This window comes from Mixophyes fleayi, chromosome 4 (genome assembly GCF_038048845.1).
Source record: "Mixophyes fleayi isolate aMixFle1 chromosome 4, aMixFle1.hap1, whole genome shotgun sequence".
NCBI lineage: Eukaryota > Metazoa > Chordata > Amphibia > Anura > Limnodynastidae > Mixophyes > Mixophyes fleayi.
The window spans coordinates 190,675,251-190,698,349 of record NC_134405.1 but is presented as its reverse complement, the minus strand read 5'-3'; the positions used below and the strand labels follow the sequence as shown (position 1 = coordinate 190,698,349).

Below are 23,099 nucleotides of genomic sequence, written 5' to 3'. Positions count from 1 at the left end.
AATAGCAATTGTTTTGTCATAACAATAGGTATATGTTTGTTTGAGGGTTGGAGGGGGGTTGTGCAATAAATTTTTATGAAGGTAATAGTGAAAAAAATAACGTATGAAAAAATTTAACATGAGGGGAGCTTAAAAAGAAAATCATAACTTGACAGTTACTATACTTTACACTTGGCTTTAAGTGTAAGCTGTAATCACCATTTTTCTGACCTTACACAATTACACAAGCGTAATTGTGGCAGTAAACATTTTTGTGTGTTTTATATGATTATTGTATTTTTTTCATCAACCCTTAGATCAGCAAGAAAACTACTTTCTCCTATGTGATGTTCTACCAGAAGACAGAGCCCTACGGGAAGACCTGCAGCAGGAGAGATTGGTAAGTAATGACCCAAGGCAGCACCTCTTTATTACTGCACAAGTAGCCGTGGAAAATGGTGCTGTAACTCACATTTGCTTTAATTTTCTGATTCTGGTTGGTTGCTATAAGCTACTAAACCTTATTTTTATTTAACTGTATGTCTGTTTTAATATGTATGTGTATATCTGTTCTGTCACTACTTCCTAGTGAATTCATGAACTGCATTCTGAGTATTCGTTGAGCTTCCAGACTGTGATGGAAATAGATGCACTTTTTATGCTTTAAATTATGTTTTTATTACTTTCATTGTATTTCCTTAATTCTAGTGTTTGTTGCAAACCGCATGCCAGTGACTGTACCAATAAAGTGATGTGCAGCCTCATTTAAAGGAGCACTACACTCAAAAATGTAAAATTTCAGACATGAACCATGAAGGTTAATATACATTGTTCAGTGTTAACCTGACATTCCACTGCAGCCCTGTTAAAAAGTAAAGGTTTATCTTCCCACTCCATTAGACAGCTACAACTCCTTCCATATCTTTAAGACCATGCCTACAAGGGATAGTAGTTTAAAAAAGTGAAAATAAGTTGCTATGACAACACTGCCTCTGCCCCTGTGAATCAACCAATCCGCCCTGGATTTCTTATTTTGCAGCACTTATGCCATTTAGCGAGAGAGGAGGATGTATGTCTAGGTGGTATATCTGAGCCATATTGTTTCCATTTTACAGCTTTTCTGTATTTTAGCTAAGATCTTCATAAAGGGAGGTCCCTCCAATGTTGTGCTAATGTTGCTCTAGTGGCTATGAGGATCAACTAACAGTAACTGTAAAAGTTAGTTTCAATAATACTGCAACTGAGTGTATTATACTTTTATGTAGATTATATTTGTGTGAATAATCTCAGAGCCATGTTATTATGGATGCAGTACTTACAAGTCCTAAAACTGAGTCTATGTACTTGTACGTCTGTCTTTTCAATCCGTGGGTTTCTGCATGACTCAAGGAAATGCATAGTAAACTTTTTAGTAGACATCCTGCTGCTAAACTTAACTATGCGTGGGTCTATATAGTGTCAGCAGCAGCAAAACTTTAAGTACATGTTCTATTTACATATTATACCTCTACTTCGAATCCTGAGTTTAGCTTCCGAGTCTTAATCAAATATATTCTATTTCTTCATTAAATTGCAGCCAGCTGCTTCCAGTGCTACCATACTAGAAGCTGTCTAGCTAAATTTGGTTACCTATAGCAACAGACTGCTCATTTTTTGAGCAGTCAGCAGGAACATCTATCTGTTCTAAGGAGAAAAAAAAACAACATGCAAAACTTAGCTTTACTTGGCATGGGACTAAGTGTGCATATATTGAATTTAGTAAGTATAAATATATTTCTATAGAATTGTAACAACTGGTGCTGCTGGCGTATATATAAAATACAGTGCAAATAAATTGTCAGTTATTTCAAGATGACAATAAGAATGTGCGTTAAACCCTTTGCTTTCATATATGAAGTATGGAGTAAAACATAATATGCCCATTAGATCTTGATCAGCATAACACCTTAATCATGTTGACTCTTACTTTGGCAGTTTGTGGTTGAGCCATCTCATTTGTCCCACTGACTAGCGAATGACAGACACCATATTCATTGCTGTTAGGACAGAGCATGCAATAAGCATAATCCCATAACTACCCAGCATTTGTAACCAGCATGTATTTTGTAATGGGAGTTTACTAATTGGGATCCATTGGATCAGGTCAGCATGGGGCCAAATTGGTCCCATATCTATTCCAGACATGTGGGCTGAAAGGTTGAGTTTTCCCAGTTATAAGCAACTTAAAATCCCGGTCAGCTCAAGATAACCATATTGATCCTGCTGTCTTGTTACTGCATTTGTGTCCGTCCTATTCAGCTGACGTTGTTTAGTAGAGTGGAGACTGGTTAAAGTAACATATTTATAATTACTCCAGTGTGCTGTGCTTTGTAAATGAAACACTTTTGCATGAATAAGTACAAGGGGGTTTACCACATCAACCCACACACAACCCGATCCTAATGGAGATATAGTCATCATTTTAAGCATGATCCTGCTGATGGATACTGATCTTCACTCCTCTGCAAAGTACAATGATACCGCTTTAGACAGTTGCACAGTATAGCAAATTCCATGGAGTCTTGCAGTCACAATTAACAATTCCTTCCAACGATCTTAGACCAGACCTAAGGGAGCCGTAATCCCTTGTCAGTACTGTCCAAATAGATGACACCGGTTACTGGGGAGAGATTACAATTTATTACCGTTTGGGTTCCCACGATGTAGGGTTTCACACACGAAGGGTACTTAAATTACATAATCTCTCCTACATTGGGATCGCTCAGTAGAGGAACTGCTCCCCCACATCCCTCACATAGTCAGTAGGCCCCCTGCAGTGATGGGCTCTTTAAGTCTGCTGGGCTGAGATGTCAAACACTTGGGTGTTACTTGTCCACACAATGACCCATGGTTAACACTGTATCTGAGCACCTATAGCAACTTCCTGATTTAAACCCTTTACAAGTTTTTTGGGGTGAAATCACGCTTTCAACTGTTTGGTACTTCCTGTGAAATATGGGTGAAATGCTAACAGAGGTAGCACCATAAGAATAATACCAGCAGGATTTGTGGTGGCAGTGGCCTGTGGCCACTACTAATTCCAGGTGACAATAGCTTTTTAGAGGGCATGGTACAAATGCAACAGTGTCTATAGAGCCCACAGTGCAACATTTAAGAACAACACACACATACACTATATAGCCAAAAGTATGTGGACACCCGAACATTGCATCCATGTGTTAGAAGCACACAATTCTCTAGAATGTCATTGTATGTTGTAGCAATAAGATTTCACTTCACTGGAACTAACCATAAAAAGCGGCCCCAGACCATATTCCTCCTCCATCAAACTTTACAGTTGTCAGGACGCATTCAGGTAGGAAACATACTCCGTAAATCTGCCAAACTCTGATTTATCCGTCAGACTGCTAAACGGTAAAGCTTGATCTGTCACACCATAGAACGCGTTTTCCTCACTCCAGAGTCCGATAGTGGTGTGCTTTACACCACTGCAGTGCATGGTGATCCCATTCCATGAAACTCCTGACGACCATTTCTTGGGCTGACGTTTCTTCCAGAAGCAGTTTGGTATCTATTGTTGCAACCAAAAATAGATTACTACGCATTTCAGCACTCGACTGCCCCATTCTGTAAGCTTGTGTGGCCTATCGCTTTACAGTTGAGCTGCTGTTGCTCCTAGACGTTCCCACTTCCCAATAACAGCACTTACAGTTGATTTGGGTAGTTCTAACAGGACAGAAATTTGATAATAAAAATGCAGCATGCCTTCACAGTGCCACAATGAAGGTCGTCATCATCATCATTTATTTATATAGTGCCACTAATTCCGCAGCGCTGTACAGCGAACTCATTCACATCAGTCCTTGCCCCAGTGGAGCTTACAATCTAAATCCCCTGACATACACTTACACCGACCAAGAGAGACTAAGGGCAATTTAATAGCAGCCAATTAACCTAACAGTACGTTTTTTGGCGTGTGGGAGGAAAGCAGAGCACCCGGAGGAAACCCACGCAAACACGGGGAGAACATACAAACTCCACACAGGTAAGGCCTAAGCTACATTACGATCAATTGTCCTGCTAATGTTTTACTATTGAGATTTGCATGGCTGTATGCTTTATTTTAATGCATCTGTTCGCAATGCCTGTGACTCAAATGGCCAAACAGACGGCTGCATATAGCTGGCAGAAAGAGCACTATAGTGCAATTTTTCAGTTGGGGGTAATGCAGCTTTAAGGACACTTTTATTTTCCAAAAATTTAGTATTTTTTGGTTGTTCTTAATTGTTCCCCAAAACAGAATTTCCTATAAATTTTCATTCTAAGAAAAAAACCTATTTATTTTTCATGCATGTTTTTCGCTTATGAATAGTTGATATACTGTATAGTATATGTTCTATCACAACCTTGTGGTTCAAAATATGTGATATATGCATTTTGTACAGTTGTCTGTCATTTTTTATTATTAAATCCTATTAGGTACTTCTGCGCAATTCTCTGTTTTCCTTTTTGTATACTGTATGTTTTGGCCACAGGTTTTATAGATCGTAGGAGTTAGGACAACTCCATCTGCTGTCCACCTGTGAAATTACGTTCATTTCAGTATGTAATGTATTGCATTTCTGCAATGAGTTATCTTCTATTTTAATATATTTTTACATATTTTTTTCCCACATTTACTTTGAGTACATAACATTTAGTGCTACAGTTAAGCATATTTCAGCTGCAGCTTTGAAGTAAATGTTACATTTCTTACAACATGTGTTTACAAAATGCAATCAATGTTGAGGAAATATTGTGAAACACCACATGAAAATCTTGTTTTTCAATATGTTCCTTCCCCCAGTGGAAATTGATTTAATATTCTATGTGCATAAAAATATTGTTAAATTGTAACATTAAATTCATGCTCTCATTATCTCCTGCACTGATGAATGCAATTCCTTTCTTACTGGTGTTACCCTAAACCAGACTTTTTTACCCCTACAATCATTTGAGAATAACTTTCTTTGTAAAACTTTTTCTATTGGTGCTCCACTTTGTCTCCTACATTGGTTGCCTGTATTTTACCAAATCCTGTATAAAATACTTCTATTAACATACAAGGCCATAAACAAAACTGCACCAAAATCTATATTGTCAATTCTTTCAAAATATCTCTCAAGATCTACTATTCTCAATCCACACTGCGCATATGTGGAACACTCCCTTCGACAGAGTCTCCACTGCTCAAAGGTTTATTTGACAGCTAATAATTTATGATTATCGATTATCATAGTTTGTTTCTGTGGCGCACAATTTTATAGGAAAATAGGCACAATTATGTAATTTTGTAAGATTACCAAACTACTGACAAAGTGTGGCCCCAGCTACGACTTTGGAAGCATCAGCTTCAACAATGAAATGATATAGTATATTGAGTTATTGAAGAAATCAGACCTCGATAAAGGCTGACCTTTAATTTTTCAACGGAGAGGATGTGGAGACCATAGAAAGGATTTGGCTTAGTATTTATTAACCTTCATATAGCATCTACACATCTGTATCTTTTTTTTTTGTTCCCATAATCCAAAACAGCAAATAGTGCCATTACAGCGGAAAATGCTTTAATGCATTGTATGTGGTAGCTAGTACAGGGCCAAGTTTAACATTGCTGCTTGTTATTCATATTAAAGCTAACGTTAGAAGAAATATAACCCAAAAATGGAATGTCACCAACTTAGAACACACATTTATCTGGTTTTGCAAATAGACTTTTTTTTCTCAAAATATTTATAGTGTTCAGATAAAGAGCATGAGGTTGACAGAATGCCGTTGAGACCAGTTACTGGAACATGTTCCTAGATATTCTCAGTAGATATCCTAGAAGTCAACTGGAGTATTACATAATATATGTAATTGTATAACTCGTAGTGCCCATCTCTGGTATTAAAGGCCATCTTCCTAGCATCCCACTTTCTGATATGTATTAGATTGTAGGCACTAAATTTAGTGAAGGTACTGTCCCCTTATTTTTGGTAAAATAATCCAAATATCAGGGGAAGAGGTTACATATTCTTAATAGTGAGCTTATTAAGCACAATGTAGTTGATGCAGGTATACAAGCCCCCATTTTTCTTGGCTACAAAAAAAGAATCCTGCTCCTGCAAGATGTAGTTGGTCTTATAAACCCTTTTTAAATTTTCCTCAATATACTCTTTCATTATTTTATTTTTTTTAGGTTGTAAGAGGGCATAAACAATGTCATTTTTATCACAAACCGAATTCTTCTCCACAATATGCCACTTGCCCCTATCAGAAACAATGATGTGACGTTGTCAGCTAGGATTCCCTAGAACCACAGGAAAAGGTGGCAAATTAATCAAATACATTTTTTTTTCACTTCAATTTTGATTAAGAGCATCAAGGTGAAAAACAAATACAAAACATTTGTATACATGTGAACACGCAACTTTCACAGAGGATCTGAAACAATAGGGGGGGGGGGAAAATAGCAAAGGAGTGAGCGGTATGATGCTTGGTATTTGATTTAAGGTTTAATACAGGGAGAGGGGAAGTAGGAGAAGAGGATAGGGGACATCTCAGACAGGACAAATACTAAAGTGGGTCATAGGTTTTTCTGCAGCAGGGATTAGAGAAATTTAAATGAGGGGAGGGGCATTATTAACCTGGGTGCAAGTACTCCATATTTTGTAGAATGAGATAGATGAGTTCCTTAAAATGCTTGACATTGGTTCCATCTCCTAGGTGTGCCAGGTCTTTTTCCAGAGCTCAACCATTGCAGGAGGGAGGAGGGGTAGCCCTTTTGCAGAAGCTGGCTATGAGGCAAGTAGCAGTACACAGGACATGTCTGACAAGCCTATACTGATATTTTGTAAGATCTGGAAATGGGAGAGGAAGCAACACATATTTAGGGAGGAAATAGGTAACAGTGTCTTTGAGGATGTGAAGGACACTCTGGACATCAGACCAGAATCTCTGTAAGACCGGGCAAATTCACCATATGTTGAGGAATGAGCCAGGAGTGCCAACACCTCTCTAGCACAGGAGAGAAACATTGGGAAAGATTTTATATAGCATCGAGTTCCTCACAGAGATTCCTTTCCCATGAGCATTCATATGATGATTTCTCAGATATAAAATTATTTTTGCAACATGAATCTCAACAAAGAATCACGTTGGGAGTTGAAAAATAACTTGTATATCAAGATAAAGGCCTACCATGTAAATCGCATATCCTAACAGCTGACTCCAGGAACAAATTGTATACCTATGCTCTCAAGAAAAGAGAAATAAAACAATAGCCAAGAGCACCACAATCCAGAAAGGCAAAACAAGACTTGGAAGACAATCTAAACTGAAATTATCATCATATAACATTTTGGAAAATAGACCAATTCACTTATATGCTGAAGTTTCCCTGTTTTTAGGCATTCCGTGACTCCTCCACAGTGTAAACAAAGCCCTATATATTGACAATTTTGTTTCTCGACAGGTGATCGTCTTTAAGCATCAATTTGCATCTGCCAGAGAAATGTACCAGACCACTTTCTGGTCTCCTTTATCTTAAGCTTTTATCAGTCTTGATAGCTAATTGCATGACAGCTTCCAAAGACCTAGTAGTGTAATGATGCACAAAACAGTCTCTAATAGGTTTACAAAAAAACTAAACAGTATTAGCTAGAAAGGGCCTGATCATTACATCTGCATTCTATGGACTAACAACAGAACTTATATATTCTTCAGTAGTATTGTGACTGTGAAGAAAAACTGTATTATCACATATGTATCTCATAAACTCTGTATTACCACATATGCATCTCACAAAATTTATATTGCCACATATGTCTATGTATATCACAAACTCCATATGCGTCGCAATGCAAACCGTATGCTCAGATGTGTATTTTGTAAGCAATCCACATACTGCGAAATGTACAGCTCACAATTCTCCTCTATATGCATATCACAAAGTATCCTACCATTAGCCACATTGTGTCTCAGAATAGCGACTAGGTACCACCGGTACAGAAGCTTATAAGCATTCTCCTTGATCCGTATGCTGATTTTGCTATTCTGGTCCAAATGTCTGACCGGTCTGCAGCATTGAGTTCCCACACTATGTCCCATTATATCAAAATATGAGCTTACACCCCCCTTAAAAACTATGTTCTGATTTTTAGTTCATGAAAACATAAATGTATTGTAAAATATGTTCATATACATGATTATTATTGCTTAGTGAGGGTAATCCCCAATCTTTATTGAGAGTACTTGTATGATCTGCAAATCTAGTTGTTGAAAATGATTACTGTTAAAAATCTAGCGTGTTGACTTTCGACCTCTGAAATGTTGTCACTACCCCTTTGTTAAAAACCACTGCATTAGTCCCATATAAACTGTTCCATGCCATATTGTTGTATATTTTACGTAAACAAAAATGTTGCAACATAGATCATACAGTACCAATGAGTGCCCATACTCAAGGTTCTTTGCTAGGCCCTAGTACTAATGATGCTCCTGTGTTTCCTGTGTGCCATTCTGTGGTCAAATCAAGTGAAAAAGCCAAAAGATCATGTGCTCCTGCATTGTCTCACTTTGTGTATTGGGACAGAGCCCTTGTGCAGGAAATAGTCTTAGCTCCATTGTGTCTAATTTGGATGCAAAAACCTCTCCTACATTGTAAACTGGCCTAACCACTGAGAGGGGGAAGGGAGATGTGTCTTTCAGCAATTACATGACAACTGCTGGTGATGGAGGACTTGCTGTGATAGCAACAACCATAGTGGATAGTTTGACATCTGGATTAAGTCTTTAAGCTGAATGGTCAATTCTTGAGCAGTGCTTGTCCTCCATAAATTATAGTAATTTGATCTGTTGTAATGTCAGGCCATCAAATTTTTAGAACTCGCTAGCGGTGCTGTTAGCAAATAATAAACCCTTTAATTGCCTTCTTACTATGCACATATAGCATCCCCTCATCATTCTTTAGAGCTAGATGTGCTACCAGTACTATTACTGGTGGTTGGTGCTTGTCACTCGAACATAAAGAGGTCCAACAATGAAGAGCAATGTACCAATGTCAAACAAACCATGATCAGGAACCAGATTAGCAGTGGAAGCACAAAACCAGCAGTCGCTAGCAAGGTCTGAAACAAAACATATGTCGGGGCTGATGGAGTTCTCTCAAAGTCAAGGTTTAAAGCCGTCAGAACACAGAATAATAATCTTATATAGACTACCAAATTCAGGGCAACTACAACAGCCAACTGTTAATATGCAGCATGTTCCTATCTGTATGTATATAATTATGTTACTAAGCTCCATGGTTAATGCGCGGCTAATTAAACTTGGCACCCAAAGAAGATGACTGTAGAATGGTGTGTGCGTATAAGAAGCTGGCAGACAGGTTTAACCATATTTAGGTCATGTTGTTTCTATAACCGTAAAAGAAATGTGTACCACCGTTGATTATTTTTTTCTTTAAATGTATTTCTAGCAATTAACCCTAACCCTTTTTCCTTTTGTTTAATTTAACAGAAAAATATTTTGGAACAGCAGCAGCATGAAAGGTCAGACACAAGTTTTCGGAGGCTGTGCATGTTTTGCAGTGAGGAATTTGAAGGAAACAGGTTTGAATTCTTTATTCCCTTTCCCCCTTTTTTGTGCTCTTCCACACTTAAGTGATAACTTCCAGCATTCTCTGAAAACCCACCTCTTTAGACAAGCTTATAAAATTCCTCAACTACCCTCTTACCTTCCCTAGGGTGCCCTACTCTCGCCCTTTACACAGTTCACACAAGGCAACAAGTCTGAGCCCCTGACCAACATAGCTATGTGCCTGGATCACACTAAGCAGGGCCGTAACTAGGGCTGTGTGACAGGGGCGACCGCCCAGGGTGCAACGCTGAAGGGGGGCGCAATTTAGGAATATTTTAGGTTCATTTGGTTAAAATTAAAGGCTAGGGTGGCGGCATTTCTCTTTCGCGCCCCAGGCGCTAGAATTCTAAGTTACGGCTCTGACACTAAGCACCTTTTTACTTTTGCAATCTGGCTGGACCAATATGCTATATGTAACACTTACCCTCGTGTTTCCAACTCCCATTGTTCTATAGATTGTAAGCTTAGGAGCAGGGCTGCCTTACTTCTCTGTTTGTTTGTATTACCCAGTATTGTTTTATTACTCTCTTTGTTTGCAATTGCAAAGCACTACAGAATATACTGGCCAAAGTTACAAGCTGGATTAAATCCATTTGGCTTGGATGTCCACAAAGGCATGCATACCAGACAATCCTATCAGCTGGCCTGCACACGCAGTCCCTGCTTATGTCCACAGTCTAAAGGCAGCTTTCTGGTTTCATAGGGTAAAGGGTTGGTTTGTAAACAGTGGTGTCAAAGAAAATATTTTTGAAGAAATATACCTTTTTGCTCTTGCAGTTTGATCAAGTGTATCAATGTAGGGCTCATTTATTGGATGGTATATTGTTGGTACTCTGGAAAACCAAGGTAATTAGTATCATTAGTGGACTTGTTCCTCTATTACAACCCACTATTCGCCCTCCCATGCTTTTTTCCAATCTAATATCCTACCACGCATGATGGCATTGTGGTATGTGTCAAAATGGGGGAGTTAGGTAGTCTAGGTGCCTACATCATGAAAAGAGTATCATGTTTGAAGCATGGTTTCCTCCCAACCCACAGAAAGTCTCTGATGAAGTGGTGTAGATCTACAAACCACCTATGTGGTTTGTAGTTCTACACTCTTTCACCTCTCAAATTTTATGTAGGATAGGGTGGAAAGTGGAATTAAAATGAAGGAACATATCTTTAGTAATGATCACCTCTAAATACCTAATGTGTGTAGGGTACCAAGTGAAAGCAAAAGTGAATGCTTAAATCCATAAAAACTTTTGGGGATGTAGTGCGGTTGAGCATGGCCAATTTCGAATACTTTATTTTAAAATTAGAAAGTCCTCCCAAGTTTTTGGAACTCATGTAGTAAATTTGGTATGGAAATAACTGGATTGGTAACCACCGCTAACAAATTGCCAGCAAAAAGTCCTAATTTGTGATTAGTATCACCCACTTGGATACCCAAAATGGGAAAGTGTTTTTAACATCAAGAAGAAGGCAAAAGTTAGATAGAAAGTGACATCTCTCTCCTTAGTATACAATAGAGTATGTATGTATGTATGTATGTATGTATGTATGTATCAAGCGCTCACATGAATCCACAGGGAGTAGATCTAATTTCTTAATGGGTAGAGAAGTTCAATCCACAATCAGGAAATCTATAACAGACTCAGAAAGAAACACAAACATAGTGTAGCTTGTATAGAATGAACAACAAATACTATAGTTCAGTGTAATTCCTTCCAATGAGATGATTGCGTTCCTTTAATCCATCACCCGTGTGTAGAAAACTTCATGCGATGAAATGGGTATTAATGCCCCAAAAGATTTGTGCTTGCATATATTCTGGTAGTAGGCATATAAAACATCTCCTCTCATCTAGGAAGTGGTGACCGGTACCATCCAGCAGACTCCCACGATATAAAACGAAAGAACATGTATCTGGTGCTTTAACTTTTTTTTTATTTTTACCCTATAAAAACCTTAAAACCACAGCGTAAAATGGATAGATAATCATAAAACCATTATAGATAAAAATAACTCCTACCAGTGGATGTGCTAACAAAAGCATGTAAAGGAGCAGGATCCGAAACCCGGGTTAGGACTCTCTTCTAATGTTCCAGATGCAGCCCTCACAGTACAGAGTAAGAAATGAGACCAAACCACCAACGCGTTTCAACTCTTCATCTAGAGTCTTTATCAAGGCTAAAGGTAGTTCCCCTTTTATCAGATATTTTATACACAAAACAATCAAACAAAGACTGCCACATCTGTGATCCAAAACTGGCACTGAAAACGAGACTTGGAAACCCGAAATGCTGATTTAGTGGTATTTCCTCATCATATTCAAAATGAGGCTTAGACTTCAGGAAAAGACCTCCATCGTGAACATATCATGCACTTATAACGAGGCTTGGTTGCATTAAATATACCATAATGTATAGCGATGGGCATCAGATTTTATAAAACATCAATACATAATAAAACGCACAATAGTACATATAAAATACAGGTACAATTGCCATATACTCTGAAATTTCTTCTTATAGTACAACAATAATAACAATAATTTCTAATAAATATGGATATTTATATTAAAGAGACTTGATTTAAAGAAGCAAATATTCAGCAGAATTCATGATTGTACATACAGGGAACCTCAGAAATAAAAGAAATATATAATCATGAAAAAATACAGTACAGTAAAAATATGACGTTATAAAAACAATTTAAATTCAGAATTGAGCCCTATATCAGGGACAAGTGTTTTTAAGAGAAATATCCATTTAATCTTCGCCTTAGCTTATCTGCGAGGTAAATTCTTATTCCTCCATTGTTCTATTTTTTGCATACCTTCAAAACGTATGATGTGACTGGGATTACACTGGTGTTTATCTTTGAAATGGTTAGAAAAGTATGTATCTCAAGACCTTTTTGCACATTATATGTGTGTTCCCTTAGTCTTATCTTCAATGGACGAGAAGTTTTACCTACACAGAATTTTTTACAGCTACATTCTAATAAATATATAATATTGCTCATATGGCAGGTGATGAATTGATCAATTCGGTAGGTATGTCCATTAACTGTAAACAAAGATATTTTACTGGTATTTGATTCACATGTTCTACATGCTATACACATGCCGCATCTATAGAATCCCAGTGATATCGCATATAATTTCTTCAAGCATCAAAGGAGACACTCTTGACTAATTTATTCTTCAGTTTAGGGGCCTTTCGATCTTTCGATATATAAAGGTTGGCTTAATGGGTAATAAATATCCAATCACGGAACCTCCTTTTTTTTTTTTTTTTTTAATATCCCAATATTTTATAAAATACATGTTCAACTCTTATACTCTCTATTAATTGAGATATAAATGACAACTTGTGATCAGAAGAATGAGAAGAACTTTTTTTCAATGTCAAAAGGTCTAATCTATTAATAGCTTAAAGAAATTTTGGATAGAGCTGCAGAACAACTTGATTATATCCCTTTTTAAGAAATGATTCATCTTCTTTACCTGGCTATATACGATCTTATTGCAGTACAATTTTGTTTTAACCATTTCATCTGTCTAAGTGGAATATTATTCAACCAATTACAGTGATGATGACTGTCATAATTAATATAGCTAACCATTTCTGTGGGTTTTCTAAAAGTTTTTGTGTGTAGCAGATTTTCTTCTAGATATACCGTAATATCAAGGAAATTAAGACTGTACACTATAATCAAAAGTCAGTTCAATGTATGACTGGTTACAATTGAGATAGTTACAAAAACTCAATAATTCAGTTTCAGTGCCTCCCCAAACAAGCAAAATGTCATCTATGTATCGGCACCATGACACCAGGTTCGCCCCGAAGTCATGCCAAGTCCAAACACTGGATTATTCCCATGATGCCATGAAAGGGTGAGCATAACTAGGGGCGAACCTAGTTCTGCATCATCCTTCAGAATACCTAATATTAGCTTAAGGTTGCCCCAGCTAAGTATAGCACTGAACTGTAATAATCTTAAATTTTACTTAAGACTTAAAATGTCAATACTGCCTGTAGCACCAGGACTAAGTAAGTAATACATACTGAAACATTGGGAGGATACGGGGAATGGAGTTAATCCATAAAGCACTGATATGGTGCACACTGTGCATAGTTTCTATGCTAGTAAGGTTTTATATAGCTACTTATTCACTTTAACTGATTGAAAATTGTACTTAAAAATGTACTTAAGTTTGACAACCATGAAGTAAAACACTAGGGGGCATATTCAGTTGTCCGCGTTACTCGCAAAAATAACGCGGCTTGCACGCTATTACCGTTAGTGTATGTGATTACCGTTATTACGGTACCTTTACGCCGGCTTTCAGCTCGCAGCTCCCTGAGCTGTGAGCTGAAATCTGGCTTGATATTACTTTAATAACGGTAAGACTTTTAACACCGTTTTACTTTTGCGACTAACACGGACAATTGAATATGCCCCTAGTAATACTAGCATTGTGCCGGCCACAGCTAAAGTAAAAATGTTAAAAACACATTAAGCTGTTTTTGGGGCATGAAGAAAGAAAATCAATCCCTTTCTTGCAGACACTTGTATTAGTGAGGCCATCTATATTTTTTTGTTCCTATAAAGATGGCTCAAGCAATCCATTGTTTTCCCTATTCAAATATGTCACGTCTAATTACCTGGACACCACTGTTTAAGCAAAGGTAACTTTAATGTGATTTTTACTGACTTGCAATTTTTTAACTGATGATTTTTAAAATTCTGAACCACAAGTGTAGTCGCTAATGTAATGGAACTGGGAATATATTTAAAAATTCACATCCTTTGTATATAAAAAAAAATACTGTCGCTATAAATCTGTAAATTTCAGTTTCCACTTAGCAGCAAAGTAATATAATTGTTTTGGGGTTTTTATCTTGCAGATCCATCCTGTTCAATCACATGAATGAGGAGCACTCGTTCAACGTTGGGCTACCAGATAACCTTGTATATTGCAACGAGTTTCTGGATACATTACAGAAGAAAATGGAAAAGTACATATATTGTTTTTCTTGCATGAAGTACAGTAGTTGGCCTGCATTCTCTTACATTTATATATTCAGAATAATTATACACATAAAACTATGTACTTAGGTTTAGAGTATTTTTTTACTGACAACCATTTAATTTCTTTTGTAACTATTCAATTGTATATTTTATTTAGAATTTCTAATATATTTTGAAGCCAGAAATCTCTGTTTCAGTAAAGGGGGTGTAAGAGGAGACAAGCCTACAATTACTACAAACATTCTTGTCTGAGAATAAAGCTCCCAAAAAGCCAGTTCTGCACTCAACTTATAATCTACCAAGCCCTCAAAAAGAGTAGCATTTCCATGTGTTTAGAAACTGCCTAAATTATGGATGGGATATGATAACTCACAAGTCACACACAGAAGTTCAGGCTTCCTGGATCTCCTTGTCTATAATAACACTATCCTCATGCTCATGGATTGAAATCCTCCAATTCTGGTGGTATATTTACTAAACTGCGGGTTTGAAAAAGTGAAGACGTTGCCTATAGCAACCACTCAGATTCTAGCTGTCATTTTGAAGAAAGTACTAAATAAATTATAACTAGAATCTGATTGGTTGCTATAGGCAACATCTCCACTTTTTCAAACCAACAGTTTAGTAAATATACCTCCTGGTCTATTAGGAGTAATGACTATGTTTTACGTTTATTTTATACAAGTTCATATTTCACCATTAAGCTACTGCTTTTTTATTTAATTGTTCATGTTTTGTTTTATACTATTGTATTTTCCTAAGTCTGCAGTGTTTATACTGTGAAAAAAGCTTTAGAGACAAAAATACTCTAAAGGATCATATGAGGAAAAAGCAACATCGCAAAATCAATGCCCAGAACCATGAATATGACCAATTCTACATAATAAACTACTTGGTAAGAAGCAATCTATAACCCAATATAATCAGAGCTACAGATTCTGTTTGCTGTAGTTATTGTGCTTATTTTTTTGTTTATTTTAGTGTAGATTTGCTTGTTCATATTGATGTTATTGATGTGTTGTGTTTTCTCCAGCCATGGCATGTGATGCAGTGAAGATAGGAACCTGAGGCCACCTTTAACTTTCCATGTATCTTGCATTATTTTTTTTTTAACATACGCTTCACCAGCAAAAGTTAAATACTCTTAGTAACTGTATAACAAGTTTCCAAAAAATGGATTTTAAGAATACCGGGAGTGTTAGATGCAAACTCCCAACGTGTAATAAAGTGATCAGACAATTGTAGACTTGTGTGACTCAATAGTAATACTGCAAAATAAGCTATATATATATATATATATATATATATATATATATATATATATATATATATATATATATATATATATATATATATATATATATATATTGTGTGTGTATGTATTGTAACAAAGGGAGGCATTTATCTGACAATATGCAAAGAAAACATACAAGCAGAGTAAGACATTGGCGCAGTTATGCACCTAGATTCAGGTTAAACCAAGTAAAGACTTATGTGTAGTTAAAAGTTGATTAACTTACATGATTTAAAAGCTGCTTCCTCTCAGCAAACAGGGTGTGTCTGTCTGTTAGTGCAAACAGAGCCAGTGATGGGCGTTTCCTTTTAAAGAGAAGGTGGGTGTGTCACCTGTCCATCAAGCTAAGGCTGGGGGAGGAGTATCATGTATATAAGCTTGTTTGTGCCATTTGTTCACTGAGACCAACGCTGGGAAAGCTGGCTGGTCCTGAGAGAGAGCTGGTCTATGTATAGCTAGCGTTTAGGGTCTCCATGATTGCTGTGCAAGTATACGGTGTCAAAACATTTACCATCCTGACAATAAAGCACCTTAAAAAGGAAGAAGATGTTCGCGTGTGCTTCTGCAGTAGCGGGCTCTTGCCACAGTATATATATTATATTTATAGTGTATGTTAATGTTTATTTTTATAAAGTACCATTATATTGTGATCTTTAAAGGGATTGCACTGAAATGTGCTACAACATGGCCTGCTGGATCGCAAAAAATATTATTCCTACCACAAAACAGTGCTTTGTGTCTATTCCCTCATTAAATACTTTCTAATCCCCTTTCCCTTTGAACAGGGAAAGATCTGCAAATATTGTTCAAAGGAATTGTGGTGAGAATTCTCTGGAGATTTCTTATCATTAGAGAGTTTACGTATATCCCATTTCTGGTCACACAGAATAGACAGAGTTCACCCTCTAGCCAATTATGTCAGCTGTACTAATGTTAGTCTGTTAGGACTGCGTCTGAAAATATCTATTCCTTAAGGGGTGCTAAACAAGAAAAATATTCTAGCATAGCTCATTGATTTCTGTCCATTTATTTGGTATGGGGATAGGAGCTAGTTAGGCACACTAAAGACCAAAGTACCTTCTGCCACAAAGTACAATAGCAAATGTATTGTTAGTTAAACCTATCCCCAGATAAAGATATGTTTTGTCTGGGTTGTGTTTTATGTGTAATAGTATGTAGTTTAGTGCCCGACTATTACAATTGAGAGTGTGTTCATTAACTACCTTCATCATAATATTATGCTGTTTAAAATCTGTGATAACAAAAAGTGATCACTATAGATTAGCATTTTATGATTCAGTAGTATATACGGAAGTCTGTCTATATGACACGCAGTGACAGTTGTACCATAGCTGAAATTGTGACATTGGTCCCGCACCTCTGTGAATAAAGGTGTTGGCCACCTTCTTTTACGATCTCCTTTATTTAAAAGAAAATAATAAAAAGCTAAAAAATAACAGCCACCTTAAACAACAAATCAGCTTAAGTGCTCAGAAGACAATGCAATAAGTGAATATAAGAACGTAAATGCAGGTAATTTAAAAAAAAAAATAATTTTTAAATAAAACTTTACACACGGTAACACCCCCTAGAAATCCCCTCTTACCCCAAGTGGCAGAACCTTAATTATTCCGTGTCTAGAACCCATGTGTTGGCTACATTTGGTAGATGCACTTCTGCAACATGATGTAACAGGCAGTATTATATTGTAGATATCAGTCCCTTCTGGTTGTCGGCTGCAGCTGACTGCATGGCTCTAGCAGTTGGGAATGGGCTCCTAGAGGGAGATCATTGAGTGTGAATTTCTTCTTTAAATGACAGCTCTCAGCAGTGATAAATATAATCCACTACTGGCCAGGCATCACCCTTCATCAGGTGTCTGTTTCAGTACACTGCTTGTTTTTTTCTAAACACCAAACCTTTTTATCCAGTACTTCTTGAAATCCAGTTTGTTTTGACTAGTGGAGACATGAACTTATTGAGATTTGTCGGAGGCTATTTCAAACTGGTAGTGAAACGGTGAGCTTATGAAAGTCTAGCTAAGTGGGCAGTACTGAGCTGTATATATTGAGAAGGCAGCCAAACTATTTAGACTTTTTATAATACCCCGCTATGGTTTTATGTGAAACTGACAGGTCCAGTGAAATAAAAAGTAAATTGAGAATAAACATGTGACTCGCCAAAATTGAGATGGCTTACTTGAATGAATGAATTAGTGGGTAAGACGAATATACTTTAATGTTGTTCTATATAAATGTTATGCCTTATATTCAGGTAAATGCTATTTGTTATATAGTAGAGCCTTCCTAATCTTGCTTTCTGTGTACAGTTTTTCTTTGGGGCAATGCTCCTTACTACAGTGCAGTGTAAGATAGGTTTCTTATTTATATACATTCTATATACTGATCCTATATTTGATTAATGTAATAACAGAAATATATTTGGTAAACTTTGTATTTTAAATAAAACATGATGTTTTTTTAGGAATTGGGAAAGAGTTGGGAGGAAGTACAATCTGAAGATGATCATGAGTTAAGAGACAACAATGAACAGTACGAGATTATTTTTACTACTTATTTTTGAATGATTGTGTTATGGCGTTTTGATATATTCTCTGAAATCTTTTAAATCAATCTTTAATAGAAACAATTTCAGGTTCAATAGCTTACTATTTTCATAATTGTTTTTCTGCCTGGTCTGTATAATATAATAGGATTTACTGTGTGTAGATTTATACTTTAACTTTTCTTCATTTAGGAAGAAATAAGAAACTCACAATGTTCAGTGTATTCTAAGTTCTAAATGTTCACCAGAATAAGTAAACTATCTTCCATTACCTTAGTATTTGTTGATTGTGAAGTAACAGACAATCTGGATTCAGCAATTGTTATCTGTTCTCAGGGATTGGTCTGACTGGGAAGAACATCCTGTGTCTGCAGTTTGTCTATTTTGTGACAAGCAAGCGGATACAACTGAAAAATTACTGTGTCATATGAAGGTATGTGTTTAAGAAGGTAATTACTTTTTTTTTTTTTACATTTTCTTGATTAAAATTAAACTTGGAGCTGTGCAGTACGTCTTTGGAATAGGGTACATTGAAAGACGTGTACATTATGTAGCAAAAAAAAAATTATATTTTCAGGTGCTATAAATTGAGATTATATGGTTAATCATGAGTGAACAAATGGAAGGAGCATGTTTGCAAATAGTGTGATCCTATGCTTGTTGCATGTGGAGACCGATCATTGCACCGCTAGCATCTTCATTTATGTAGGTGGGTGGAGCAGTATGGAATCTTACCTGACACTGCAGTACCAAACTTTAAAAGTCCACTAATGAGCATAAACTGTTTTTTTTAAGCTCTGACAAAGTTGTTTGAATAAAAGTAAAACATATACCAGGGAAATTATTATTAGAACATTTAAGTATTAATAAATAGTGTTGCTTAAAACGGGCTCCTGGATGGGCACACAAAAATCAATAGATTGTCTGGCATTATGGAGTCTGTAGCAGTAAAAAGCGGTGATGAATAAAAACAAAGGTCATAGCATCTTTTATGACGGTTGATATCAAACAGGGTACAGTGTGATTTAAACACACAGCAATAGAATAAATTGCATGCTTAACACATGTCTTTTTATCTCTGCTTAGGAAAATCACCAGTTTGATCTTCACAAAATAAAAACAGACCTAGGTAAGAAAAGTAAATGATCAATGATGTTAAATGAAGGGATTGCAGTTTTAATTTCTATGAGCATGCATAGAGGGCTTGCAATTTGACTAGTAATTATTTAGATAGAAAAGCTAAGGATGAAGTGTCAAAAAATAGTTAGCTGAAGTATAATTAGGTCTTCATAAAATAGTGTATGCATCTATTGGTTTGAAGGTAATGTCATAATTGTTATTTGTACAATGTTCTTTTGTATTGCAGTGCATGATACTTAATTATCCTGTGTTTCAATCTAGTCTCTAATCTTAATTTCCCATTTCTAGCCTGCTCCATTCCTGAATCCCTAACTTCACTCCTTGATTCCTAATCCCAGTCCTTAATGCCATTTCCAATAAAAACTGTAAAATAAATTAACTGATGTTTACAAAATTGATGCCCAAATGTTGGTGTTCATATAAACTTCTTCCCTTCAAAGTATGCAATTTATTTGCAAAATATGGAAAGAAAGACCTGAGCAAAACGATTACAATTAGAAGTCATCCAAACAAAGTTTTAAGAGGAAGATTTTATAAGCTGCTGGCCAATTGTACATGTGTGAAGGGAACTTGAAGGATTTCATGTAGAATAAATAAACTATGATAATTACAAAGGACTGTCTTCAAAGTGGTACATGGAGACAGTACAACTGTCTCCATGTACCAGTACCACTGGTAGCTGCACAAAAATGCCAGTAGCCAGTGGCATCTTTAAAGCACAAGAATTGCCAGCCAGAAATATTAAAGTAGCCAGATACTTTCCCCACCAGCAGCAACAATTGTTATTGAAATATGTTGCCGTTACTATACATGTTCAGCTAATTTTCTAAAATAAATATAAGAAACTTTTTTTTTTTTGTCTACTTCATTTAGGGAAATCCATAGGGCGATTTGCTGCTAGCAAAAGGCAACTATTTTAGCCCTACAGGCAGTTTTCATACCTTCATATCAATACATGAAGTTCTATAACAGTATATGTGCAGCACAGACATGTCCACAGGAAATCAATGTATAATTGATACCAAACAAAAATAGAGAAAATAATGCTCTATAGTTCCTGTAACAGAAATGTGAGAATTCAAGGAGAACTGAAAGAACTGACAAGTTCTACTAAATGTAATGTGATAAGTGCACTCAATTTACATTGATAAAACTTGTGACTGCTCTTGATATGCCAAACTCCTTTCTAGCACTGCAAGTGCTGACTTGTATTGTTTTTTACTTGACAGGACTGAATTTCTATCAGCAAGTCAAATTAGTGAATTTTATTAGAAGACAAATCTATCAGTGCCGATGTCACGGCTGTCAAGAGAAGTTTCAGTCGAAAACAGAATTAATAACTCACATGGAAGAAGAGAAACACTTAGGGGTTCTTCCCGAGAGATCTCTGTGGGATCAGCCTCAGTAAGAATACCAAACTGAAAGCTTACATTTACTGTTTAATGGGAAAACTGATGAGTGCAGATGATGATTCTGCTAATTAAGCCACTAACTGTACAACCCAGATATCATTTATAGATGGCAAGTACAAAAGTACATGTTTTTCTCACTCCAGTTTTCCTGTAATGTACAGACATTTTTGGAAATGGGCCTCATTTAGAGATGGGAGCAAATTCACACCTGGACAAACCGTGTCGTGATACAAGAAAATACCTCTTGCTTTTACAGTACATGTAGCATACACATACTGGCTAGCTTTATTTTTACACTGTAATTAAGTGTTGAACTAAGCCACTCGAAATATGTCCACACATTTTAACTCCCTCCCCCCCTAATGCAGCACAACATGGTTATACCAAGCTGCAAAATAGCACCTTCAAGCTGTATGTAAACCTGCACTCTGCAGCAGATGTCAAGAATTCTTGAGAACATCATTAATACATTTGGTGGTTACAAAACAAATTTATTTTCTAACTGTTAATCCAAAAAAAACAACTTTGCATTGTATGTAGAGAAAATACTTTTCTTTTTTAAAAATAAATAAATACAAATATTGACATTGTTTTTCAATATTTGATTAAAAATTAAGCAAAATTTAGTACATTTGTTTCATTTATAACAAGCTACTGCATACGTTGCATTGGTCCAAATAATGAATGAGAGTACAGCATAGAGATAACTATACAAATATATATGGAAATAGAAACATATGTATTCTGATACTAGTGAAGCAAAATGTTTGCATTTCCCTCTGTTTTACAGGTACTACTTTCCCACCTATGAAAACGATTCCCTCCTGTGCACCCTATCTGACAGTGAGGAGGAGTTATCTGCACAAGACCAGGACAAAGAGATTCCCATTATTGGAGAAGATCTTTCAAGTCTTGAAGCACTAAAGCAGGCTAGCATATTAAACCAGCTTATACATGACCGGGGCTTTAGGAGCTAAATGTATAATATGCAGACGGCATATATGTGTTTCCCATATTATGAGGATTTTGTGAAATGCCACTAGACTAACTTAAAATAAAAAGAACACTGTGTTACAAAATGGGACAGAATGAAATTTCACATCGCATCAGCAGGTGTTCATCTTTATATAGATTTTTCTTTATTCCATATTTCACCTATTCCTGTAAAATGAAGACTGCACGCTGTGTAGGTGTCAGCCAGTCGGGCACACCACAGGGGAATACGGATTGCCTAGCTGTCAAGATACCTGTCACCTAATTAAGCAAATGAATTCCGTGTCGTTTCGAAACACTAGTATAATTGCTGTACTTGTATCATTGTAGACAGGTATTGAGGCTTGGCTAGAAATGTGTGATGTTTCAGGAAAGCTTACTGTGATTAGACGTGTGTGTGTGTGTGTGTGTGTGTGTGTGTGTGTGTGTGTGTGTGTATATACGTACGTACACACATACTGGATAGTAATTCTTAGGTTAAGTGGTCTATGCAAAAAAAAATGTCTGATAAACAACCTGTCACACTGTTAATCCATATAAAAAGTAGACAACTATACTGTTTGATGCATTTTTTTGGGTGACGATAGACACACATAAGAAGCATTTGCTGGCGTTTTAAATCAGTGGGGTCTATTTACTAATTTGCGATGAGTCACATATCTGGCCATCACAGCTGTTCTTTTAGTTTATTAAGTGGTTAAAGCAGAAGAAATTAGAGATTTCTCCTGCCTTAACCTGTCTAGCGCTCATCGCTGCAGTCCCCATAGATGTCTATGGGGACTGCAGTGCAACCCAAATATAACAGCTTTGCTTTTCACTGCTAGTCTTCAAAAAACTTACGTTGTCTTGAGATGGCATTAGCTTACCTTGTTAGTGGAGCGCTATGGACTCCATCGGCGCTGGAAAAGTCTTTCTTAGTTCAGTGCTAGGTCCCATCGCAATGCGCATGCACGTCCTTAGCTGTGCATGCAAAATAGGCGCTGAAGTCAGGTCCTCCATTCACCAGCAGCGTTAGGCTGCCGGTGATG

General features: G+C 36.6%; 1 protein-coding gene across 1 annotated transcript in view; it reads left to right on the top strand.

The window, feature by feature from the left end:
- The window catches only part of ZNF277 (zinc finger protein 277), a 56,742-nt gene extending 34,117 nt beyond the window's left edge, over nucleotides 1-22,625 (top strand). The window contains exons 4-12 of the mRNA XM_075209022.1: nucleotides 297-379; nucleotides 9,520-9,611; nucleotides 14,544-14,654; nucleotides 15,430-15,562; nucleotides 18,446-18,513; nucleotides 18,863-18,959; nucleotides 19,613-19,655; nucleotides 20,896-21,070; nucleotides 21,869-22,625. Coding sequence (XP_075065123.1) covers nucleotides 297-379; nucleotides 9,520-9,611; nucleotides 14,544-14,654; nucleotides 15,430-15,562; nucleotides 18,446-18,513; nucleotides 18,863-18,959; nucleotides 19,613-19,655; nucleotides 20,896-21,070; nucleotides 21,869-22,055 — 989 coding nt within the window. The 3' untranslated portion in view covers nucleotides 22,056-22,625. The remainder of the gene's footprint in view (nucleotides 1-296; nucleotides 380-9,519; nucleotides 9,612-14,543; nucleotides 14,655-15,429; nucleotides 15,563-18,445; nucleotides 18,514-18,862; nucleotides 18,960-19,612; nucleotides 19,656-20,895; nucleotides 21,071-21,868) is intronic.
- The last annotated feature ends 474 nt before the right edge of the window (nucleotides 22,626-23,099 follow it).